At 33.9% G+C, this 27,260-nt stretch overlaps 1 protein-coding gene across 1 annotated transcript; it reads right to left on the bottom strand.

The window, feature by feature from the left end:
- Window positions 1-1,269: 1,269 nt before the first annotated feature.
- Window positions 1,270-27,178, bottom strand: LOC129220459 (ankyrin-1-like). The gene is made up of 4 exons (XM_054854878.1): window positions 27,031-27,178; window positions 21,277-21,438; window positions 15,232-15,368; window positions 1,270-4,137 (listed from the first exon to the last, which is right to left on the bottom strand). The coding sequence occupies exons 1-4, from the start codon at window positions 27,040-27,042 to the stop codon at window positions 2,868-2,870; spliced, it is 1,581 nt and encodes a 526-aa protein (XP_054710853.1). The 5' UTR covers window positions 27,043-27,178; the 3' UTR covers window positions 1,270-2,867.
- Between the last annotated feature and the right edge of the window lie 82 nt (window positions 27,179-27,260).

The raw sequence follows: 27,260 nt of genomic DNA, 5'->3' as shown, positions 1-27,260 counted from the left end.
TTTTCTCTAGCTAATCTGCCACTGTCCACTGGACATCTGTAAATACCTACCCTCAGTGCCGGATTTAAGGGGAGGAGGAGACGGGGGTTGCCAAGGACCGCGACTTTTAGGAGGCGGCAAAATCACACTATTTTTATGTTTTTTTCGTTGAAACTCAATTTTAAAACTTGAAAGATGGATAAAGGCGGCAGTTTCGATGTTTGCCCCGCCTCGGAAAAAAAATGTAGATCCGTCACTGCCTACCCTTTCCCCAAAAGTATCCTTAAATAGCCTAAAACTGTGTTTTTAAAACTTTAATTTCGAAAAACCTTCGGGGAGGACCCCCGAACCCCCTATCCTTTCCTTCGCGTCAATAAAGATGGCATAAAATCTTTGTTTTTAGAAATTTTTAAGGAAGAACTCCCGAAAACCACCTTTTCTAGAAAAAAGCATGTTGACTCCAGCGAAAAAAAAGATGAGAATGAATTCACGGTCCCCTTGCTTCTTATATAAACCAAAGCCTAAGATCATGTTTTTAGTATGCCAATTTTAGAAATTTTTCGGAGGACAGCAGTCTATCTTGCCTTTAATCGAAATTAATGCATCCCTTTAGTAGCACTGAAGCACGTCTACAATTGCATGTTCCAGACTGCAATATGTAACGAATTCTGGTCAGAGACCCTGAATTTATATATATATACATATATATATATGTGTGTGTGTACGTATATATAATGTGTGTACGTATGTATCTGTCGGGTCGGCAAAATGTTAGGAGTCAGTCGGCAAACTCAGTTTCAACACCCCACCCCCCCCAAACGAATGTACCTGGCTAACAAAGTAAAACATTCCGTTCCACGTGTTTTCTTTGGGGTAAATTACAGGCTACAGAGTTTGTGGTGTTATGTAATTTCAGAGGGATAGAAAAGAAAGCTTTTCACAAACACGATGAAAAATTACTGTCGTTCACTAAGCTTCAAAGCAAGTTATAAGTTACGGCATTTGTTTGTTTTACCTTTCTCATCCGACAGTGACTGCAGCGCCTCCTATAGTTTATTGGAGTTTCGAATAGCTTTCTTCAGATTTTCAATACTTGACGCTAACATAAGCATCAAAATTCTTTAAAATTAAAAGGGCTAAACTCTATATTTTACACATTTATTAAGTGTCCAAAAAAAAAAAAAAAAGCTTACGTTACAAGTACACGCAACTTTTTTTTTTTTTTTTTTGAGTTGTTAAAAAAAAACATGAGGACACAGGAGAAGTTTATGTAATGTACTTATCAAAAAATGTTTTCTTTATTTAATAGAAATTTCACCTTTTACATTTGTTCATTTTAATGCACTTAAGGTTACATCTCCTCATTTAAATAACCTATTGTAACAACAACCATCAGGATATAAGAATAAAATAGAATTTTATTAACTATATAAATTTCAATAGTAATGTGATGAAAAATTTGGTTGCCGCTATGGGTAGGATATAAAGTTGAAACATTGAAATTTTGTCTCCCATTACCCCAACTGATCCCACGTGATGAAAAAATGTTTTTAAAATGGCGACTTAAATCGAGGAAATTCCTATAAGCCTGTATTATTTGTAAAGTTTCCTCAAATCCATTAACTAGTGGTGCGACGTGGATGAAAAAAACATTGATGCTACAAAAGATGGATGTTCAAAATTAAAACATCGATGGTATCGATACATCGAACCAAAAACATCGATGTTCTGAAACATGGATCCTTTTTAATGAATATTTTTGCGAAATAAACTCTGAAAAATGTTACAATGCTAGAATCCCACTAGTGGGCCAAAACCGGGTGAAATGACCTTTTTTTACAAAAAAAATTAATAAAAATTAAAAAAAAAAACACTTATGGTTTTGAAACTGTGGTTGCATTAATAGATAAGTAGTGCATACTTATGCAAAATTTTGTTCCTTTATGACAAACTGATTTCTGGAAGCCTGCAAACCCCTACTTTCCTCTACATATTTTTTATTTTGGCAATATTGCTTCCTCGTCAGGCACGGAGAGGGATCAAAGTTCATAAGAAAGATACAGAAGCAAGTTTCATGACGGCCACACCTCAATATACTAGTTATTTTTAGCATCATTTAAAAGCTTATCCAAATAACCTACTCACACGAAACCGAGCAAGAACAGTAGCAGTATCATAATTAAAAAGCAATGTTTGAATGTTTACATCAGCATATTTTACCATGAAACGTTATTATTAAAATCGATACATGCAATATGACAAAATATCATACATTGCACAAAAGTATATATGTTAAATATGCTTCAATAAGAATTATTAATGAAGAGCATGCAAGATTTTTCATAATACATTCGTTAAATAATACCAATGGAACTTTTTAAACAAATCAATCTGGCAGAAGAAATCACACATGATGTGGTAGTCTGTCCATTTCACACGCACAAAAAGAAAAGTTTTGTACTTTTCAAAGTCAATTGCAATTTCCAACGGAAAATGTTCACATCTTCCAGTGAGGAAAGCCGTTGAATTTCAACAACTGTTTCTGGATAGGTGCCGAGGGAAATACAGAATGCCGAAGGAGCGCATCAGTTCCGTTGGGGCAGATGGACTTCAAAGCAGCAGAAACACAGCAAATAGAAAAACATTCACACATGTGACACGAACTTATGAGACTCATCTCTGTAGCACTTGAAAACTCTGAACACAAACTCAGCATATGAGGATATCGGCAGAGAGTCTGAAGCACATATGCAGCAAAAGTTCACCTTTACCGGTGAAAGTTGCAATAATAGGAGGAATCAGTGGTTGCAATCCCGCAAATAGTTTGTAGGTTAAATAGAAAAGTTATTTAGCGATAATACGTTCTGGGAGTAGCAATAAGGGATTTTTCAAGACTTGCCATCAACAGCACAAATGAAGTTTCGCATGTCGCTGTCACTGAGACAGAGAAACAGGATGTCTGTGACCGTCGGTGGCAGGGGAGGCAACTTCCAGGCCGGGAGGGAGAAGCATGCCACACACCTGTTGGCGAGGGCCCTCCTCTTCTTGGCACACCCCAGTTTGTGTGCAATGAAGTCGGCATAGTGGGGAAAGTCCAGCATCAGTTGAAAACTGCTGGCAAAGACATGGACGATGCTGTCGATACGAAGATACGGGGTGACACGGCACACATGTCGCTTGACGACGTCGTAGAAGGACAGCCTTGACTCGTGAACCCGGGTAACTCTCATCCTCTGCATCTCGGCTTCGCACTCAGAAAGCAGAGTGATGTAGTGCCGAATATGATCCTTCGGGAGCGAAACCTGCTTCCAGTCGATCTCGATGTCTCTCAACGCACATGCCTCCAGGATCACTTTCACGACATCGTGGTGTCCTCCATAAAAAGCAGCGCAAAGGGGATAGCCTCCCATAGAATCTTTCATATGGGGATGCACATGACCAAAAAGTAATTTCCTCACTGTTCCAATAAATCCTCTCCCTGCTGCGAGATGCAGAGGAGTTTTGCCAAAGTGAAAATCTGGAATGTCATTTGTGCAGTCCACGTCCACCAGGAGCTCTGCTACAGCCTCATTCCTATGTACCTGACCCATCCTGCGCAACAGAGCGCGGTGCAGGGGCGTGTGTCCCCTTCTGTCGTGCACACGAGTGTCTGCTCCTGCAGTCAGCAGCTTCCAGACTACTCCCTCGTACCCCAGATATGCAGCGCGATGCAGAGGAGTGCAGCCATCAATACCTGGGATATTATTAGTGACGTCCATGTCCACAAGAAGCTCTGCAGAAGCCTCCTCCCTAGAATTTAGAGCGCAGAGCACAGGCGTATTTCCCCACTTATCTGGCATACGCGTGTCTCCACCGGCTTCTAACAGCTTTTTCACTATTCCATCATATCCATTATATGCAGCTAGATGCAAAGGAGTGCTGCCATTTCTATCTAGGACATTCCTTGTGCAGCCACCATCTACCAGGAGCTCAGCTACTGCCTTTTTGCTGCCAAGCAGAGCAATGTGTAGGGGCGTCTTACCCTCTTTATCTCGTAGATAGTAGTTGAATCCTCTTGCCAGCAGCTTCTTCACACTTTCTGTGTCTCCTACAAACGCTGCTCTGTGCAACTCACTCTGCCCAAAGGAATCCGTCTTTGAAGAGGCTCTGAGCACTTTCCTGGAGGAGAAAGGATTTCTAGGTTAATACACAGAATTGAATTTCGTTATTGTTATTGGAATTGATGAAAATATTTCAGCAAACATGAATTATTTTGCTGATGATGTTAAAGTTATGATGTTAAAGAGATTGAGAAAAATGAAGAACAAGTAAAACAGCTTCAACAGGATTTAGATCATATTACTAAGTGGGTAGATAAGAGGGGTATGGCAGTTAGTGTTGGGAAAAGTCAACTGCTACACTTAGTTCATGGAAATAAGCGTACTAGTCATTAATTTAGCGTTTGGTCATCAGTCAGTAAGAAAATGTTCCTGATCCGGGTGTCTTAATAAATCAGGATTTCAGGTTTAGTCAACAGTACAGCATTCCAAATAATAAAGCCGACAGAATGTCTGGGTTTATCAATAGATCTCTTTCAAATAAATCTAAGAAGGTTCTTCAGCTTTCACATAAAAGTTTAGTTCGACGTCATTGAAGTATGTTGTTCAATTTTGGCTTCCTTACCTCGGGAAAGATATTTCTTTCTTGGAAAGGATTGAAAGAAGGGCTACTAAACTATTAAGGCGACTTTCAGATTCGGATTATGATACCAGACTTAAAAGGCTTAATATGTATAGCCTGGAGCAAAGGGGAGTCAGAAGGGACATGACAGTTGTTTAGATCTATCAAAATAATCGATGTTAATGGGTTAAATTTTTGCACGGAAAGCAGGACAAGGGGTCATCGTTTTAAGCTATTCAAATATCAGGCTAACCTGGGAATTAGGGAAAAATATCTACTTTAGTAGGGCTTGGGCTCTTGGAATAGCTTCCCGGAACAGGATGCAATGAGCAAGGGGGTAGATAGCTTTAAGAGGGTCATTGATCTTCATTGGGGACTAATAAACTGCACTGTAAATAGAAATGTGTAAGGTTACCAGTATTAATGGGTGTAACGTTACACGAATTCTAGTATTATTGTTTGAAAAACTCAAATTGTTGGAGGAACGTTACACTATTAGTCCAGTCATAATAGACATTAAAACCGCAAAGTGCAATGTACTTCTGATTTTTTAGTATGTTGTTTGTGTCAGTTAGGCTAGTGGAAACCTAAGTTTGCAGTTTTCAAAAACCTGTGCTCGCTGCTTAATATGTTAAAAACTGAAATTTTCGGACTCTTTTTAGTGTCTAACTCCTAAATTATACAACTTTTGATACAAAACATAAATACCTGTTTTAAAGCATATTAAATTTTGAACAATTTAAGCTCAAGTGGCGGTCTGAACGACCAATAGTTTAGAACAGCGTTTCTTAATTTCTTTGATCTGTGGAACCCTTTTTAAATATATTTTTTACGCGGAACCCCTAGTTTATCTTCAGTAGCACAATAGTTTGAATGCAGCATTAAAAAATAGCTTACTTGCAATAAGAACAAAAAATATTCCAAATAATGCTTATTGAAACATTTTAACTACACATTTTTTAATTTTTTTAAATTAAATGTCATTCTGATAAAAATATCGCATTCTTGCACTTATACTAACATAGTCTATGGACACGACAGTCACATCGACAATGCAAATAAGTTGGCAATGTAAAATTCATTTTAATGTTCTCTTTGCTGCTTATACGGAAAATACCGATTTGATAACAGGAAATATCCAACGTTGTTTAGCACAAATAAACAGATTTCAGAATACACGTGTTTCGAGGTTTCAAGGAACCCCTTTTTCAATTCAAAGGTGTGAGCTTCTAGATGTAAAGACATCCAGTAAAAGATTTGATACTTCACTCAAAGCTGATTTCAATCAAATTTCTAAGTGAGCATTTTTTTTTTTTTTGAAAAAAAAAAAAAAAAAAAGAATGCGGAACTCATTGGCGTAAACTAGGGGGGGGGCATAGGGGGGAAATTGCCCCCCTACTTTTTTGAGCCATGGGCAGAGTTATTGTTTTGACCCCTAGTTTTTAAGCAAAGGTTTGTTTTTCATTTGCTTGTCAAATTGACCTTATTTTCAAACGATAACAAAATGTAATTCGTATATTACCAATGCAATTGTTATAAATTATATGCATAAGTTGTATCCTTGTCTTCAACCACCACCAATCAGTAATTTCAACCTACAGTTTATCTGTTTTTAAACTGTACCACAGCATTTCTTCTTTTTTTTCCCTAGCTCATCTAAAAATAAGAACGTGCTCAAAATGCTGCTTCTCCGAAGCCCCCGCCACGCCCACCCACACACGTGCGCACACCAGAAGCATTATGGAGCATCTGAAATTTCATTTTCAGGTCTTCAATTTGGAGAATTTTCCAGGGGAAAGCCCAAAATTACCGATCAACATCGAAAATCGCTCAAAATTGCGTTTTAGAGCTTTAATTTCGAAAATTTCCTGGCCGTAATATTACAAAATAGGGCCTTACAATTGCGTTAGCTTTTAGCACCATCATTTTGAAAATTTTATCAGGTAAGAGCTTTAGAACATCCTTCCAGTAAGATCTTCAACGTTTGTCTAAAATTGCGTTTTTTAAATGTCGAACGCAGGGGGGGAGGAGGAATCGATTTCGACCTATTAAAAAAAAATTCGATCGGGGACAGTCCTTGAGCTCCATCCGTTACCCTAACGTCGATAAATATGGTCCTATAATCGCGTTTTTAAAGCTTCAATTTCTAGGAATTCCGTTGAGAAATCTGTACCTTCTGTCCCACTAGCCTCTGGAAAAGAAGTCTAAAATTGCGTTTTTAGAGCTCAAATTTCTAAATTTTTCCCGGGGGGGAACCCCCGGACTCTCCTTTCCAATTAGATTTACATTTTCCTTCTCGTTTTCGATGTACTCCCCTCCCCCTTCCCTAAAAACTTTGTGCCACTGAAAAAGAACATCACTTTGGTTCAGGGCATAGGTCGCAAATAACAGGGCATGTATATTGTTCAGATTTCTCATTCCTGGGAACCTTGAAAACAACTTCGGAAGAAAAAAAAACTTCATTTCCAAAGTACTTAGAACTTTCTGAACTTTCTAATTAGTCCATGAAGTTATTCGCGAATAAAAACCGACGCAACTTGGAAAAAGAAATCTGAGCTCTTATGGACTACAAAACATAAGCACAACTGTTTTGCATTATTTTAGTTAAATGGCAGAATATGTATCAATATCCCTTGAAAAAAAAGTTTGCCCCCCCCCCCCCCCCCCTTTACTTCATGTGGCCAAGTTACGCCTCTGCGCGGAACCCTAGAGTGTTCGTTGTGGAACCCTGGGGTTCCGCGGAACATAGTAATAAACACTGGTTTAGAACATATTGTTCTTTAAAAATTGGCCATTTTCGGTAAAAAATGAAAAAAATTATGCTTCGATCCCATTTCACGCCAAACATCGACAAATTCCTACTCTACAAGGAAAAAAAACTGGATATGCAGTTACAGTAAATTTAATTGGCTTTTATTTAAACCAAAAAACGATAATCGGAAAATTCGATTTACTCGATTGTGGCTCCAAGTTAACGAGAGTTGGCCGTGCTTACACACAAAAGCACAATTATTTGTGTCGTCCGGGAACAAAGCGGCTTCTTTTTCAATTTTTGATAAAATTTAAAAGTTGACCAAAAATAATCAGCTGCTACTCCACTCAATCAAGTTTTAAACCAAGTGTAGGAAAGTGTAGCCCAATGGGCTACTTTTCATCAATCTGGGAAGGGTGGAGAAATAACGTTACATTGCACAATGTTATTGTGTGAATGAATTCCTCTCTCACCCAACCAAAGCACTGTTTAAAAGAAGTAAGAAAAATTTTTTCATATACTATTTACTGGATTTTTGTGCATGAAATGAAAACGAAACTTTCATGAGAGCTTTGACTCAAAAGTTGTTACCTTCGAGATATAAAGACAACTTAGCATTGAAAAACACTGATAATTTTGGGACCCAATAAAAACTTCGAGATAAAGGTATATTCGAGTTATAAGACTTGAGTTATTGAGGGTTGACTGCACATTGGTTGTAAAAACAGGGGTCTGGCCAGAGGATATTTGGGTCCGTTAACGGACCCTTCACTAAAATCCGATCCACCAAAACGGACCTTTCACAAAATCCCGATCAAACAAAACGGACCTTTCACAAAATCCCGATCAAACAAAACAGACCCTTCACAAAATTCTGATAAACAAGATCGGATCTGTCACAAATTGTTTATTGAAAGAGCAAATCTGAAAGCAAAATAACGCATATTTCTGTGTATAAACCGAATAATTTTTGGAACCTTTTTTGAAGTCAAATTAGAGGGATCAGCTTATACAAAATCGGCTAATTTTGAAAGAAAAAAATCGGCACTCTTGCGATGCTCCTGCAAGCGATAAATAATTGCTACTGCCAAATAAATATAATGGTTGTTTGTTTGTTTTATCACAGCTAATTAGCAGCGGTGTTGTTGTAAACTTTTCTGAAAAGGCACTTTTTCTCCCCGCTCATGATTTAATAAACAATAATAATATATATCTGCAAAATGAACTTGGAACTGCAAAAGGATAGTAAGGGTGGGGGAAAAATATGATCGCTTCTGATAGGGTTACCAACTTTAAAATTATCACCACTTAGCGTCTGGCGTTGAACCTTTATAATGACTTGATTAGAAAATATTCTCATCATTTTACTAGCTTGTCAATATTTGCGTTTTTATGGTGCGGTGCGATGTTTAATTGTTATTTTGGGAGAAAATTATATGGGTTTTGATTTTTCGATGCTAACAAGGATGATTAACTTTAAATAAACTCTTTTAATTACCGTTTTTTTTTTCTTTAGATGTCTACATTTTAAAAAATGCTATCTTTTAACATCCGATATGAGAGTCATATTTTGTTCTTTTTTCGAGCTAACTTCGCTTTATTAGGATGCGAACAAATGAAAAGTCTTTTTATTTCTGTTAGAACTCTCATTTCAAGTTTTTAAAGCAAAATTCTATTTTCTGTTATGAGTCAAAAATTAAAATGCTGAATAGATGGTTTATTCTATTATTTTTATTTATTTATTTTTATTTTTTTTCTTTTGCTTCAACTGTGTCCACAGATGTTAATGAAATGTTTATCATAGGACCCTAAAATGCAATTTTAAAATAATTTTATCAAAAATATTTCTTTTACAAGTCGTTTTTATACTTTTGATGCCTTCACTTTGAGAATTGCGATCTCTTTGCAAACGCTATCGGAGTCCGATTTTTCGAATTTTTGATGTTTATTACGCTTTGTTAAGAGGTGAACAATTAAAATAACTTTTTATTTTTGTTAAAATCACGGAATTTATAAGTTTAAAACGAAATTCTGTGCTTTTTAAGAGTGTCTTGGGTCACAAAGTTAAATGCTGAACCCTATTCTGAATTTTATTTATTTATTTTTTTTATTACAATTATTTTAAATACTGGAGAGAAATATTTGTAGTATAATTTAACAAAATGTAGAATGGTAGATAAATATTGATACTTGAGAGAGCGATGCTCCCCCCCCCCCCTCGCCAAATATCAGAAAAACACTCCAGAATGATCTTCTCGACGTAGAAGAGGAAAACACTCAACTTTAAGTTTAATTGATGCAGTTTGTGCCGCCTCTAAATTATAAAATTTCGTTTTAACAATTTTTTTTTTTTTTTTTTTTGCGAAATTATTTGATTTTTCACAAAATTTATTCATTTTTTCACAAAATTATTTAGTTTTTCACAAAAAACGGACCCTGTGAAAATTCCTGGACAGACCCCTGAAAAAAGCATGAACTTGATAAATATTGGATAAATCTCTACATAGTATAAAATGAAGTCTCCAAAAAGCGTCTGTGTGTTTGAACTCGCAAAACTCGAGAACTACCCGGCCGATCGCGCTGAAATTTTCAGTTTGTTCCTTTAAGTCCTGAGAAGGTTTGCAGACCAGTTCGAAAACAATTCGATGAATAGTTCTTTTTTTATTCCAATTTTCACATAAATTCCCGAGTATGGGGGTGAAAAATTACTTGCAAATAGTAATATTATATATCGTTGGAAAGGGAAAAGTTTTCCGCATTCTACGCAATTTGTTCCTAACTTTATTGCGGCGGAAGATTTTTACGTTTTTAGCTCGAATTTTTTTAGGCTTAGCTGAAATTTAGGCACTACTTTCTTCATTAAAAGTGAAAGAATTGTCCCACCGTTTTCCTTTTGACAGCATTGGAAGGAGCTGCTTTTTTTACTCCAGATCTAACTCGACCTAAGTTCGAAAGTTTAACCCTCTATCTCCATTAGAAAAAAAGTTACAAGCGAATTAAATGAAGTTCAAAAATCTGTTCTCTATTCAAGTTTTTAACCATTTTATTTTGCGTTTCCACGGTAACGCTTTTTGAATCCATTGTTTATTCCCATCTTTCTCATTTTCAATTATTAAACTTATTTTATTTTGTGTTTCCACGGTTGCGCCTTTTAAATCCATCTTTCTCATTTTATTTTAATTTCTTAAGAGTATTTTAGTAGCAGTCGTCAGTGTTTAGCGAGAAAATTTTGCATGATGTTTTTTTTTCTCTTTCATTTAATCCTGGTTATTGAAGATACTTCACTTGACGCAATGGTTTTTTTTTTTTCAAGGTAGACCGAACAAAGCCAGGCAACGCAGCTAGTGAATAATAAAAAGCAAGGGCAGTAAAGAGGTTGTTCCAGGATGATTTTCTTTTTAATACTGTCCTAACGAAATTTCAAGTATTTTTATCTACTAATATATTTTTGTACTTTCAATTTAAAACGTACAGAAAAAAAATTATTACTTGATCATTTAATATATATGTATCTGGATAATTTAAATAGTTAACTTGAAATATAAGTTCACTTACAATTAAAAATGAGTGCCCGTTCAAGAAAATCAGATGAAAGCTTAATTTTTGCTAATGTGTAACCTCACTGTAAAAAAACGTGTAACCTTACTACGTAAAAGTGGTGGAAGCTTAGCTGCCTCCATAGCAATGGAGTAACTTAACTGATAAAACTGGAGTAGGCTCAAAACCTTACACCAGTTTTATCAGTTAAGATACTCCATTGCTATATGGAGGAAGCTAACCACCGGAAAAAGGTTACACAAAGTGCAAAATGCTGCCACCGTATTTACGTCCAACCCATAGACTAATAATAAGAATAGATCGAGCTATGGCAACCCTTTTGCTGCTCATAAACCAAACCATGTGACTGGTGGATATCCTATCAATAGCTGGCGTTGATCGTAGCAGACGATCAACGCCCGCGAGAAAAAAAATAAATAGAATTGATGGAACACGGAAGAATGATCTTTTATAGAGTCCGATTTGTAAATTTGTTATTCTAAGTTGTAAAGATTTTGTTAATATAGTGAGCTTTTCGTTTAGATAGTACTGTGCATTTTCTTTAGTCAATTTCAGTAACTCTCTAAGCAATTAAAGATGCAAGCGCCCAAAAAGAATCGGCAAACGGTAAGATTTTTACATACAATTTCAATTTAAGATACCGATTAGTACATTTTTGCGTTAACGCAAAATGTTTACGCCATTACGTTCACGCCAACGCTGACGTAGCAGTTCCAAATGAAATAAAAGTTACTGAAAACTGTGATCAAAAACTAATTACTAATGTCAAAATAATGCATAACTAAAAGAAAAACAGTTCAATCTCTGCAACTGGAAAAAAATTATAATGAAAACACATTAAGTCTTAAAATACATGTCGAGTGCCAAACTATAGATAATGTTGCCATCTAGCAACCATGCTGCCAAAGTTTTCGCCAAGCCTCCCACCAGTCACATAATGTATCCATGAACCAATCTTTTCATCAGCAAGTCTGGGAAAGCTCGGTCTACTCTTATTATTAGTCTATGGTCCAACCATGACCCCACTAATTTCTTATAGGCTTTGACAATTGCTGAAACTCATGGCAACAAAGAGAGCGCTACAGGGAACCTCTGTTTCCGTTACGTTGCCATTGATTGGTGGATACAGGTGTTCCGTTCAGTGCCTGTTGCGGTCAAAATGGGTGACGTCCAATCAAAAATAAACAAACTTTGAAACAATGACATTAGTTGCTGTATGCATGAGCGAATCATAGTTGCATTGGTTTAACACAAAAGTCATAACCTGTCAAGGCCCGTTAAGCGTCAGCTCCATCTAGTGGGGCCATGGTGTAATTGAATTTTTACTGTTGCTGTGTTTGATGGATATCTTTGAAAAGTAAACGTTTTTCCCAGAAATATAAAAAATACATTTAATGCTACTTTACAAGCATACCTAAATTCATTTTTAATTATAATTACATCTGGCAATGTAAATAGAATACGGGAAGGTTTTTCACTAAAGATTTGCAATGCGACTCTGGCTATTCAAAATGCGATATTGATACTTCTAATATTTTTTTTCTCTTTACAATTTGAAATTTTTTTCAGACATGAGACTCAAAGAAGTGAATTCTATAGGGTAGACCAACCAGTGAGTGAACACCACCCATTGAATGAACAGCGCGTAATTTTTTGTAAAAAAAATAAGCTTCCAATTTTTTTTCTAAATAAATTCACTAAAAAAGCATTCTTTATTGATATTCCAAGCTATCTGACACCTGATTGGTTGATTTGGATACGCATTTTTTTCCTGAAAAAAATTTGAAATTTTTACTGCCATGAATGGTTTTTTTTTTCTTTTGAAAAATAATAAGGCTGGTTTCGTGCTATCAATTATTTTCAAAAATAATATTTTTATTAATTTTATTTTTCAACTCTACGAAAGAAAAATTAAGTACACATGTTTAGGCTATGGATTTAAATTGTTTCAGTATATGCAGAATGCGTAAATTTTTATGTAGAAAAGTGTTCAGTCACTGGGTACGAAAAATTGCGAAAACCCAGTGGATGAACACTGGCAAAATTTCTTTTGATTTAATATAAATTTAAAGTTTCTTTGAGACATTTTTCATTTTCGTACTTTTTTATAATGCAGATAATTTTATATGCTTATTTATTTATGTATTTCATTATATATTTTATCATTTCTTTATTTTTGTTTTCGCAAACAATGCACTTTTTACTGAATTTTATCTTTTATCTATCTATATCTCAATCTGTACATTACCCTACCTACCTACATATCTATCTAACTATATATCTACCTATCTACATCTATCTATCTATATCTCCCTTGATAGATAGGCAGGTAGATAGAGAGATAGAGAAATAGAAATATATATACAAAGAGAAAGAATAGATAGGTAGATATGTATGCATGCTTGTATATAGATAGATAGAGAAAGATATAGAGATAGATAGATAGATAGAGGAAGATATAGAGATAGATATATTAAAAGTAAGAGGTAAATATATATATATGTAGATAAATATAGAGATAGAATAGGTAGGTAGATAGATAGATCGATAGATTTATTGATAGATAAATAGATAGGTAGTGGTTAATAGATAGATAGGTAGATATATTGACAAGTAGATAGACCGATAGATATAGATAGGTGGATAGATCGATATAGATAGGTAGACTGATAAAGAGATAGATAGATAGGTAGATAGATTGATAAAAATATTGATAGATATAGATAGACTGATAAAGAGATTGATAGATATAGATAGAAAGGTAGATAGATTGACAGTTAGATAAGCAGGTAGATAGAGAGATAGATAGATAGATTAGGACAATAGATTGGTAGATATTTAGATGCACAGACAGATAAATAGTTAGATAGTTAGGTAGATAGACAGATAGATGGATAGATAAGTAGATAAGTGGAGAGTTAAGTAGATAGATAAGTAGATATATAGATAGATAGAGAAGTAGACAGATAGATAGGTAAGTAGATAGATAGATGAATATATAAATAAATAGATGGATAAATAAATAGATAGATATAAATAAGTAGTGAGATAGATAGATAGATAAATATATAGTGGCTAGATACAGATAAGTAGATATAGATAGATAGATAAGTAGATAGATAGATGAATATATAAATAAATAGATGGATAGATAAATAGATAGATAGCTAGATATAAATAAGTAGTGAGATAGATAGATAGAAAAATAGATAAGTGCATAGATAAATAGGTAAATAGACAAAGAGATAGACCGATAGATGTTTCGGTAGAAAAATATGTTTTTAGATTAACCGATAGATATGTAGATAGACAGATGGAGACATAGATATATCCAAAAATAGGTAAATAGATTAGTAGATAGAAAAATAGAAAGATATATAGATAGATGGATAGAGATATAAAAAGATAGATATAGATAGATAGATAGATATAAATAGTTATATAAATAGATAGATAGATCTCAAAGAAACTTAGTTTCTTTTTGAATCAAAATTTATCATGTTCATTCACTGGGTCATTGTGCAATTTTTTCTTTAAACACCTAAAAAAGTCGGAAGCGGTACCATTTAGGTTCCCGGGATTTTTTTGAGATATTTACATAGATTGATTAAAATGTTTTAACTATCACGATCTGTATAGTATAGAAATTAAAATTACTTGGATTTTTAAAAATGATATTGTGCTTACTGTTCATTCACTGATCGGTCTACCCTACTCTGATTTTATTCCGAAAAACAAGTGAAAAAATTGTCAAACCCCTATAAAAAAAAAGGTTGGTTTTAAAATTATTTTAAAAATATTTTTGGGGGGATACACTCATGAGTCTCTCTCTTAACTTGCTCCAAATATTCATAATTTGAGCATTGCAACTCTCTAGTCCCTCAGAAGTGTGTTGATGGCTAATATAATGCTTCCTTTCCCTCCTAATAAAAATAATAGCTGTGAAACTGTTGAAAACTGGACTGTTTTATGTTGCTTAGTAACTTGTTTAATTAAAAGTATATACTTATTTATTTGCTATTTCTTTCACTAGTGTCCTAAATACTAATTGTTTAAGTGTATTTAATTTTTTAATACATTGTGTTTTATTTCGTTTTGGTAGGATACGGAAATACGTCCCACAATAAATTCTCACCTCCATTACCTAAACACAAAATCCCATTTATTTCCCATGATACAAGCCCCCTTGTTTATTTTCAGCTATAAAGAAGTTGTTAGATTTTAGTTGAAAAACAAGATAGATTTTATTTTAAAAAGCAAGTGTGGTTTTTGGGAATTCTCACCTGCTTTGCTTCTCCACTTTTGCAATTTTGAGATGTTTCCTTTTACAAGGCATCACTTGGTAGGGCTCTATTTTACGTATTGCTCGACCATAATGACTTCTTTTACTACTTGCTCTTGTTCGTCGAGTACTTGCAATCTAAATCAAAATGAAAATGCAACTAATCAACAACAGCCACACACATACAGTGGCTCCCAAAAGTGTTCGTACACCTACGACTTTCACCGAAATTTTCCCCTATCCATTGGTTAGAATTAATATTTCGGAATAGATATTTAATTATATAATCTGTAATCAATTTTTAACAAAACTACATGAAAATTTATTAACAAATATTAAAACTAATCTTTTTAAAAGTAAAAAACCAAAAACTGCCGGAAATTTTCTCGCAAAAGTCTTCGTACACTTTAAAAAATGTCTATATATTATTGAATAATCAAACTTTTTATTAAGTTATTATTTATTAGAATATCATGCAGTATCAACAACACTTTTAAACGCGTGGAAAGAAATTTCATTCTTTTTTCTTTCTTTTTCTTTGCGTAATTTCTGAGTAAGTGTTCAACTACACTTTGAGTCTTATAGTCCAGGATCTGAAGGGGGTTGAGCATACATAGAAAGGCTGACGCAATATTATTTCTGATTATTGTTACAGGCACGATGGTGATTATGAAACCACATGTCGTCGCCCCCCTGGGTGGTCGACAACCCCGGGGGGGGGGGAAAGCAGTGGGGGGAGCCGTTTACTAAAATACTCATAACTCGCAAACTATTTGAGATAAAACAATGAAAAAAGTGGTATTCGACGCAACAAAACAAGGGCTTCATAAAAGCTAAATATAATTATGGACCTATCTTTGTTGGTTTCTGAGTAAAATTCCATTTTCTGCAAACAAGCAAAATTTTTGAATAAAATGCGCAAAAAAAAATTTTTTGACCAAAATAAATTCCAAATCAAAATTGTTTGATTTTTTTTCTTCAAATAAACTCCTAAATATCATTATTCAGTTTGTTAAAACTATTTAAGTACTGTTAACACGTTGAAAAACAAAATGACAGTAGCAAGCTCGAACACGATTTGCAGTATAGTTCCGGATCTGAAGGGGGGTTTTGAGCATGCATGGAGACCTGACGCAAAATTATTTCTGATTAATATCACAGGCACTATAGTGATTATAAAACCACATGTCGTCCTCCTCCTGGGTGGTCGACAACCCCGGGGGTGGGGGGAAAGCAGTGGGGGGGAGCCGTTTGCTAAAACACTCATAACTCGCGAACTATTTTAAATAAAACACTGAAAATAGTGGCAATCGACGCAACAAAACAAGGGCTTCATAAAAGCTAAATATGACTATGATCATATTTTTGTTAGTTTCTGAGTAAAATTCTATTTTTCACAAACAAGCAAAATTTTGAATAAAATACACATTTCTTTTTCTTCAAATTATCGAAATTATTTAACTGATTAGGGAACCAATAAAATCTGAAATATCATTATCCAGTTTTATAATTTACACAACAAAGAACAATGATACAAGAAATAATATGTTCTAAATAAATATAAAAAAATGAGAAGCATCTTTGAGCTTTTATGAAAACGAATATAAATATAAAATTATACACTAGAGTTCTAAAAAAACTATTTAAATAAAATTAGTAAAATAATGGGTATTAAAAAATAATTGCAGAATATCAATATGCATACATAAAGCATTAATACATCAGAAATTCTGAAAGCTGGATCATACTCTTTTTTGTTGACTTGTAATTGTTCTGTTGAATCGTTCTCTTCCGAGTATTTTGTAGTTTATGGGTTTTTGCTTTAGCCTTAATAGCACAGTATTTACAGCAAGATGAATTATTAAGAAAACATTCACAAGATTATTTACAGTTCTTGCCTGCGCAGGGTGGAATTAAACTCTCTGGTAACACTGACTGTATCATAAGGTGTGGGGCTTTATTGTTTTATTTTCATTCAAGTGAAACCCAAACTTGGTTACATCTAAAGACACTGCTAAGGTACAGGGGAATTGTTTCAATAGCACAGTTGAGCAATACTTCTTAGCACATGTTGGAAAAACTGCAGGAGCATGGTAGAGAGCTGATATTATATTTATTTCTGATGGAAATGACAAGAAATTATTGTGTGTAATGGTTGCATTCGCAAGAAATACCTATTTTCTTGACAATTTTTTTATAATACAACTTCTAACAGTTGAAATTCTGAATTACTCAGATGTTGTTTTAATGATAACTCTAGTGTACAAAAAAGTTTCCGACTTTTTTGGTAAAGAGAAAGCATACTTTTTTGTTCCTATTTTACTTGTTGAATCGCAGTCAGAAAATGTATGAAAAGCTTGTAAAAATTTTAGATGTTTTTTTTTCCCCCCGTAAGTGCTCCTGAAGATACATGCCATCCTAAAGCTCTTTTCCTTTCCACAACACCAGCGCATGAAAGGGCAACCTCTATCTTTTAACAAAGATTGCCAATAAGAATTCATTAGTTTTTGATCTATAAACTATTAGTTACTTTTTTCCCTATTCTGCACTGAATCATATGCAGGAAGATAGAGTCTGTTGCGTGCTTCGTCCTAGTTGGACTCGGGCATTTCAGAGAAATTTATTACTTGGTTCTCAGATTTTAAATAATATTCATTTTCGTTTTCAGAGTTACCAGACACCAAAAGCTGATTGGATGCAGGAACGGATATGTTACATATTACATACTCTGAAATGAACTTTTAAAGGTTTCTTTTTATTTTCAGGAATGGCTATGACACGAAACCACTCGTTTGGTATGTAGTGATGTTTTTTTTATAAGCGAAGGAGACTTTCCTGAACTTCTGGTTTTCAAGTTATAAAAACGACAGTGAGATGTACCGATCGTGTTTAAGGTCCACTCGTGTAGTTTGACTAAGAGAAAATTTTATTATTTTTTATTTGGAGACCTGCAAAATCTTTGCTGCATTTGAAAGTAGTGTTTGGGACATTATGGACCAGAGTCATTTCATCGATAACTTGAACTTTGTTCTTAAAATAGGGTGCTTTTTCTAGAGTTTTGCTGCAAAAAGTATCATTTTCAATTACATTCACGAAATCGGATCTCTCGCTTTGCTTCAGTGAACCATTCTGATGAACCTAACCTAGCATTGGGTTTATTGTATGGGAATGGTTTTTAGATGTACTAACATCGCACTTTTTAGCTAACATTTCCCAGGTTAAAGTTTTTTTTGGTTTTCTTTTGCTGTTTTGCTGTCGCTATTGAAGACATTGCCATTGCAGGACTTCTCTGGATAAGAGACTATTCACATTTTCTTTAATGTTCTACTGAAATTTTGATGCTGCTTATGTGGCAATAGCCTTGCTCACTATGTTTCATAACTCAGGTGTAAAATCTGCAAAAAGGGTTATCCTGAGAGTTTATCCTTTCCGTAATTACTTCGTACTTGCAAACTTGCATGTTTTAATTTTTTTTAAAGTGCCATTGTGACCCATACTAAGCAGCTATAATGCGTTAAAGGTTAAATAATTAAGTAATTACTTAACTGGGACATTGTTTTGATAATATTACGAAATAAAACCGCCAAAACAGGAGAGCCACAAAATTTTCTTTGGTTTATGTCGAGTCTTCAAGGTACATTCCGCAAACTATTTTTTTGTGAATTACTTCAAATGCTTTTTGAGCTTGCTTTTATTTCACTTTTCAACGCTTTGATAATAATTAAGTAATTTTAAACAAACTGGATAATGATATTTCAGATTTTATTGGTTCCCTAAACAGTTAAATAATTTCGATAATTTGAAGAAAAAAATGCGTATTTTTTTCAAATTTTTGTTTGTTTGTGAAAAATAGAATTTTACTCAGAAACTAAAAAAGATATGAACATAGTCATATTTAGCTTTTATGAAGCCCTTGTTTTGTTGCGTTGATTACCGCTATTTTCAGTGTTTTATTTCAAATAGTTCGCGAGTTATGAGTGTTTTAGCAAACGGCTCCCCCCACTGCTTTCCCCCCCTCCCTCGGGGCTGTCGACCACTCAGGAGGGCGACGACATGTGGTTTCACAATCACTATAGTGCCTGTGACATTAATCAGAAATGATTTTGCGTCAGGTCTCCATGCATACTCAAAACCCCCCTTCAGATACGGAACTATACTGTAAATCGTGTTCGAGCTTGCTACTGTCATTTTATTTTCAACGAGTTAACAGTACTTAAATGGTTTTAACAAACTGAATAATGATATTTAGGACTTTATTTGAAAAAAAAATCAAACAATTTTGATTTGAAATTTATTTTGGTCAAAAAAAGTTTGTTTTGCGCATTTTATTCAAACATTTTGCTTGTTTGCAAAAAATGGAATTTTACTCAGGAAACCAACAAAGATAGGTCCATAATTATATTTAGCTTTTATGAAGCCCTTGTTTTGTTGCGTCGATTGCCACTTTTATCAGTGTTTTATCTCAAATAGTTCGCAAGTTATGAGCATTTTAGTAAACGGCTCCCCCACTGCTTTCCCCCCCTCCCCCGGGGTTTTCGACCACCCAGAAAGGCGACGACATGTGGTTTCACAATCACTATAGTGCCTGTAACAATACTCAGAAATAATATTGCGTCAGCCTTTCCATGCATGCTCAACCCCCTTCAGATCCCGGTCTATTACTGTTTCTAACTCTATTTTCATTTCAAAGTCGTATTTTCATAATCTAGCCACCAGATATCTCTAAATATGTTGCATTAAGTTCAAATCTGGAGATTGAGTGGGTATTTTCTAAACTTTAGGACAATTTTCGAGGCACTAGACGCAAACATTGAAAACCGTGTGCTTCTTATGGTTATCTTGATAAAAAACAAAGTTGTTTCCAATAACCAAATTTTTGGCTAAGAGTTCAAAGTTGGGTTTTAAAATATTTAAAGGAACGGCATGATTCATTATTTAATCAAAAAATTCCAAACTACCAAGTCCTAATGCTGATATGTACCCTCACACTATAACACATTCGACCGTCCTGATTAACTGATCCAACTAAGTTCTTAAGATTAAGTTCCAAATTTTTTCTTCAACTTACAATTATGCAACAATTTAACCAAAAATGTTGAATTCATTTTTATCTGTAAGTTAGACATAATTGTAAAACGTTTTAAGCTTATTTATTATTGATTTTGCGACGAAAAGCGTAAGCTTTCTGTTTTTCGCACGACCAAGAAAATTTCTGCGGAAAGAGGTCCTATTTAATCCAGCTAATCAGAGAACTTGGTGAACAATTTTAGGTGAAAGTTAAATGTAACATTTTTCATTTAACTCTGCAGAAACATTTACAGCACTCAAATGCATATTTTTCATAATTTTTTTAACTTTAAATCTCCAATCACGCTTTGTTAACTTTGCCAGTTGACCTTTTCTTACCTTGTTTTAGGCCCGATTCTTTTTAAAGAATTTTATCTAGCACTTCACTATGGAATGGTATAAATTATTTATTTTTAAGACATTTTAAACCAATGTACTGCTACCGTGAGGAAAAAAAATCAAATTTCGAATGGTATTTGTTGTTTCTTACGAATACCAGCCATTTTAAAGTAATAAGCACAATATTAAGGAATAAATACACAAAATATTAACGAATAAATAAACAAAATATTAAAGCTAAATGACTGTTAAGGGTCAACACAATGCAAAAATATTAAATAAACAGCATATGATAATTTTAATCATGGATTTATTCGGAAATATTTGAGTGTACGATGACTTTTGTGGTGTGTTATTTCTCGGTCTCTTCGTTTTTTGACCCATTTCAAAAAGAAGATCTGTCAATATTTTGAAAAAACTACTGGGTTGTATTTAGAATAACATAGGAATGATGTGAAAAAATATTGGACTTTATATTCAAATTCAAATTCACGTTATTTTGGTTTTACTAAAAAATTTCAAAGTGTACGAACACTTTTGGGAGCCACTGTATGAAGCATTAAAGAAACAACATTAGGGTTGCATACGTACAAATTTAAGGCAAACTAACAATAACCAAATAAGAAAACCAAATACATACAGTTTTTTTGTTTTGCTTCTCCACTTTGGCAACTTTGAGATCTTTCCTTTCCAACTTTTCTGGATGTTTTCTTTTGCAAGGCCTCACTTGGTACGGCTCTATTTTACGTATTGCTCGACCATAGTGACTTCTTTCAATACTTGATCGTCGAGTACTAGCACTCTACATCAAAATGAAAAAGTAATTAATCAATGGCAGCCACGCACATATGAAGCATTAAAGATACAACATTGCACAAGCAATTCAGTTAAATCCTGTTAAACAAATTCCGATCCAGGGATGCCAGATGTCCCAGATTTCAAGGGACAGTCCCCTAGTATGAAAAATTGTCCCGCATCCCAGAGTACTTCCATACGGGAAGGCTAAGGTCCCCTATTCTAGCTAATAACAATACTTTACAATAGGAGACAGTATTTTAAGGTAAAAAAATTAAGTAAAAAGGAAAATTTTACTAAATTTTAATTAGCAGCTGTTCCTATCAACGTCAATTTGTATACTGAACTTCGTTCTATAGCTTGCTTTATGCTTTGATCTAGAGTTTCTTGAAAAATGTACTCACCCATAAACATGCTGAGAGGAATCTTTCTAATGCTATCAGGGTTCATACACTTGTGGTGAAAAAAAATTCCCTGACTTTTCTAGGTTATTTTTTAGAAAATTCCAGGTTACTTCTTCATTCAAAATAAGTTTAAGTAACAATATTTTCAAAATAACCAAAATTGTTTAAAGTAACAATGCGTAAGAACTGAAACTTTTCCACTTGTAGATTGAAAAAAAAAAATTTTTTTTGGTTTTTTTTTTTTTTAATTTCGCTCACAGTTTAAGTGATTTTTTCTTTTTTTTAAAACATTTTGTTCAAAATTGTTTTTATTTGTTTACTACCTGTTGATATGATTTTATTTATAATTAAATAAGATGATATGATTTTTTCGGAAAAGGCTGTGGAGGTTGCAACATATTGAGCAAAGTACAAAGCTTTTTTTCAGTATAAATATGATTAACTTGTTGTATCGATGGACATACTATATAATGCATAATAACAAAAATCAACATCCGTTGATCATAGGCCGATGCCAATAATCATCAGTTATTTTCTTTTGCATATAAAGGATGCTTACATTAAAATTAAAAATTTTCTTTTCTAGAAAATTATAAATTTTTGAAAATTCAGAATTAATTGCACATTTACTTTCAATAGTTTACATTGAGACAAACATCCAATTATGTTTTCGTAAATTTGTGTCTACTTCCATCTCGCAAACAACCAAATATGGCGAGTAAGTAAAAAATGTAAGATAATAAGTAGATTTTTGAATTTGGAACATAAAAGTTGTTAAAAATAATTAATTATCCTTAAAAAACTACAATTAAGACAAAATAGTCAGCTTTAAGTGCATAAACGTCTAAATCAATCAGAATAAAAAAAATGTTCTGGAGATAAAATTTCGCATTTTTCCAGAAAATAATTACAAATTATCTGGAAAAAAGGGGCACATTTATCGTTGTTATCAATAGTTTGCATTGCAATAAACATCGAATGCTATTTTTGGAAATTTAGGCACTTAAAAAGTGTTGTGTACTGCCATCTTGGGAATGACCAAATATGGCAGCGACGACAAAAATTAAGAAATAATTATTTTAATTCCTAGCATGAAAACAATTTTAAAATAATAAATCTTCATGAAATTACAATTCAGTTGAAAAGTTTTTAGCACATTTGCATCCATGGCAATGAGGATAAGATTAAGTTTTAAGAACAAAATTTTTTATTTCTCAGGAAAAAAAAAAAATTACATATTTAAAATAAAATTTAAAAAAAAAAAAACAATTTGCAGCACATTTTGAGTTATTTTCATTAGTTTGCAGTTAAAGAAAACACCTAATTCTGCTTTGTTTTTGGAAACTTAGGCATTTAAGCATCTTGCCTACTTCCATCTTATGAATGATCAAAACTGGCGACTACGTTTCACACGTAGCTGAAAAAATTTTTCGATAAAAAAACAATTTTCCCGATCGACCCTACTATCCGCAGGCTTGTGCTTCAGAAGCAGTAAATTGTCTTCTCCCCTGTTGAGTCTGTGCAGAATTCCTGTTTACCCTAGGAATTTTTTTCTTGGGAACTATTAAGGGGCAAAAATGGTGTCCGCGAAAGTTTTTTTTTGGGGGGGGGGGGGGTTGCCTTATTTTTTATTGCTTGCGTCATTTTGCCACAAAACTTTTACAATTTTTCAGGAAACATTGATAAAAACGAAGATTAGATCTGAGAGTATAAAATTCCCTGGGAAGAAATTGGACAAAATTCTTTTTGAGGCAAAATTGGAAATTTCCCCGATTTTTCCCTGACATTTTTAACTGTCATTTTCCCTGACAATTCCAGGTTTTCCCAGAGAGTACAAACCCTGTACTCAGGGCCAGATTTAGAGGAGGACAGGCGGGGCTACTGCCCTGGGGCCTCCACAAATAAAGGGCCCCCACCAAATTTTTTTTACAAAATATCGTAACTTTCACCGGTCGAAAATACCGGATATATACATAGATATAAAAATATTCGGATATATATCAAAGCATCGGATATTTTCGAAAACATGATGATCTTTTCAAACCCTTATTAGGGGCCTCCACTCCTTCGTTGCCTCCACACTTCCAAATCCAGCCCTGCCTATGCTATTGAAACATGATTGTTTATCACCCACCGTAACCAGTAATTGCCCTCAACCACAAAAATACCCCTCCCCCCCCCCACCTTTCAGTCTTAAAATCCTGTCCCGTATTTACTGTTCGGAAATTTGGGAACCCTGATCAATTAGAACAGAATGTTCATTTCAAAGGAATAAATTTTCAGACGCAATTTAATCTTTATTAGAGGGTGAATAGTTGCTTGAAGTTTTTCGCATTGGGCTTTTACTGTATGTTTATGAAGTCTCATTGCCAAATCATGAAAATAATACTGTCGGATCCGATTTAATGAATTCATTGGGACTACAACTTTTATGCGCTAAATCAGGGTTATTCCTAATGTTGGTGTGCGAAAGAAATGAATAAAAATTGCCCTTACCTTATCTGAAAGCCTTAATAAGCAATTGCACAAATATATCCATAAATAGAAAATGCACATTTTTTATTCAGCATTCCACGACTTTTTACACACTAGTTAATTTGAAATTTTAAAGTACTTGAGTCTGTGCAGAATTCCTGTTTACCCTAGGAATTTTTTTCTTGGGAACTTTTAAGGGGCAAAAATGGTGTCCGCAAAAGTTTTTTTTTTTTTGGGGGGGGGGGGTTGCCTTATTTTTTATTGCTAGCGTCATTTTGCCACAAAACTTTTACAATTTTTCAGGAAACATGTTTGACAATACATGTTTACATGAGTGAAACAAGGAAATTGTCATACATGAATACATGTTTGACAATTTCCTTGACACTTGAGTCAAAATAGTTCTCTTTCGACTTGATGAAGAGAAGAAAATACTGCATCATTTGCAGCCTGCTGCATGAGTCAAGTAAAGAATTAGAAAAGGTAACCTTTATTAGGAGTTTAATTATTGCTTTCTGCATTCTGCATTGGAATTGCTATTCATTAGTTTCCCTTCACCCATCAAAAATCGCTGATTCCAAGAAAAGCCTTTTACTGCTTCCGACAAGATCCAAGATCCATATATCACTTGGAAAACAGTCCAATATTTCCGAACTCAAATTAAGGAAAAAAAATCGGTTGATAAAATAATTCATTAATTTTGGGTTTGATATTTGGTAAATAGAGGTTTTGGCCTTATTTTAATAGGAAAGAAAAGAATTTGCTAAATAGCAAAATTCGTGAAATAGAGGTTTGTTGATTCGAAGTCCGACCGTAGAATGAGATTTCTGTATCCTTTCTCATGAACGAACAAGATTTTCAAAGCCAAAAAAATTCATAGAAATAAAATACCTTTGAGCTGGGAAATAACAGGTACTATCCAATGTTGTTAAACCCAAATAAACAGATTACTGCGCTAGCGCAGATAGAAATACCTTCTGGAGGCGAGGTTTTCAATCAAAAATCTATACTTGAGGGCATTTTTTGGTATAAAATTTGAAGGTATTTTTTGATCAAAAATACCTCTTGAAGGGATTTTTTTGATCAAAACAGATCTTTCATAAGCATAAACTACTGTATTAGAATTTGCATTCATGTAAAAACCAACAGCTTTGGAAGGTATTTTCACCCCCAAAACCCTCCCCCTTGGCTGCTCCACTGGATTACTGAATGCATGTGTTTTGGGGTTTCCAGGAACCTTTTCTCAATTCAAAGTTGCGAGCTTTTGGATGTAAAGACATCGGTTAAAAACAACGAAAATGAATGCCAGACAGCTAAAGTCAACTAACAAACTAACGAAAACAAACAAGACAAAATAGAACTCAGAGCCGAAATTTTTTGCATGATTCCTTTCAGAAAAACTTGTCGTTTTTTAAACATTTTCATATTTTTCTACATTACGTTTATTCTTCATTTCCTAAATATGACAACTGATTAGTTATAAAGATTTTTTAACATTGCTATTTTATTAATTGGTGGTTTCATTTTCAGAGCAAAATGTATTTTACAGGATTTTTTTTGAGAAATTTATTGCTTAATGGTTTTTTCTGAAGAGAATCATGCAATAAATTTGGGTCGGGGTTCCATTTTGTCTTATTTATTTTTGTTAATTGCTACTTTGCTATTCAAGCTGTCTGCTGTTAAACTTCAGTTACTTTTACCAGGAGGGTTTCCGTCTTTCGGAAATTTTCCCGAAATCGAAAGTTTAAAATTTGACTTTTAGCAAAAGTGCCTACCCGCACAAGAACAATGGCAGATAACCCCACACTTTCTTTAATTTAATCCTAGAAACACTCTGAAAATTTTAATTAGGTATGATCAAGGTTGAACTCAAAGGTTGAACTCAAGGTTGAACTCATGGAATGAATATTTAACAATTTAAAGCTAAAATATCCTGATAGGTTAAAATGTTTTGACAAATATTTTCTTTCTCACTTTGCATAATAACAATACAATGAACATGTGTGAAAAATGTACACAAAAGTATACATATGCAAATTAAGAATAAGGAATTCACCTTCAAAAGTTTTGAAACAATCTAGTTTAACAACTTTGTTGGTGATAAGTTAATGAAAAAAGTTCACCTTTTGCTTTCATGGATACATGAATGAAAGCAAAAGGCCTTGTGCTCAGGCCTAGATCTAATTTTTGGCCCCCGCTGAAACAAAATCCATAGAGCCCCTCTCACTGCTTGTTGCAGCTGAATACAATCTAATTATGGAAACAAAAATGAAAACTCTCAAGTTAAGAATGGCTAACAAGGATCCAATTAATGGCGCAGTCTGAATCATTGAATAGTTCCCCTGCTCCCTCATCCATTTAAGGGCACCCTAGGTGAATTCATGAAAACAACATGAAATTGCAGCATTTGCTAGATTATTGGCACCCCCTAAATTTCTGCATCCTGATACCATGCCTTCTTCTGGCTTTGTCACTCAGTCGGATTGTTAAAAAAGAGAGAAAGCTTTGAAGTTGTTCACACTGTCAAAGTTTAGACATTAGATGAAAAGTTTCAATCAAAAAAAGGATTTTTTAAATCACATTTCATCTTTTAATGGTCCAAAAAGATGTAGTTCTCTAAAGTTTTGCTTGCAATCACAACATTATAAAATACTTCATTTCTTTAGTTTTAGATTTTTTAAGCAAACTAAAACAATCATTCCAAAAAGTGTCAAACCTACCGAGGAGCTCATTTTTCTTTCTTCCTGCGTGTATTTTAAGGAAGGTTTTTCTTTTTAATGTATTCTGAATCAAAATCCAAAATAAATAGTATTGATACTGAATAATTAAGATTTCAAATTAAATAATCATTATACGCTTACGGCAGTTTGCAAAATACTCTTCTGTTTGTTTGTTTTTTTTTCCTTAGTTTGAGGCGGTTAAAGTTAAAGACGATAATTAACTTACAAGC

This window comes from Uloborus diversus, chromosome 4, assembly GCF_026930045.1.
Source record: "Uloborus diversus isolate 005 chromosome 4, Udiv.v.3.1, whole genome shotgun sequence".
NCBI classification, from domain to species: Eukaryota; Metazoa; Arthropoda; class Arachnida; order Araneae; family Uloboridae; genus Uloborus; species Uloborus diversus.
The sequence above is the reverse complement of the archived record's forward strand: the minus strand, read 5'-3'. Positions and strand labels throughout refer to the sequence as shown.

What these genes read in the sequence shown, in the direction of transcription:
- LOC129220459 (XM_054854878.1), bottom strand. An exon ending in AGAAGCAAAACAAAAAAACT is followed by an intron (nt 15,369 to 21,276) that starts GTATGTATTTGG and finishes ATTTTGATTTAG; the next exon opens with ATTGCAAGTACTCGACGAAC. An exon ending in AAAGTGGAGAAGCAAAGCAG is followed by an intron (nt 4,138 to 15,231) that starts GTGAGAATTCCC and finishes TTTCTCCTCCAG; the next exon opens with GAAAGTGCTCAGAGCCTCTT.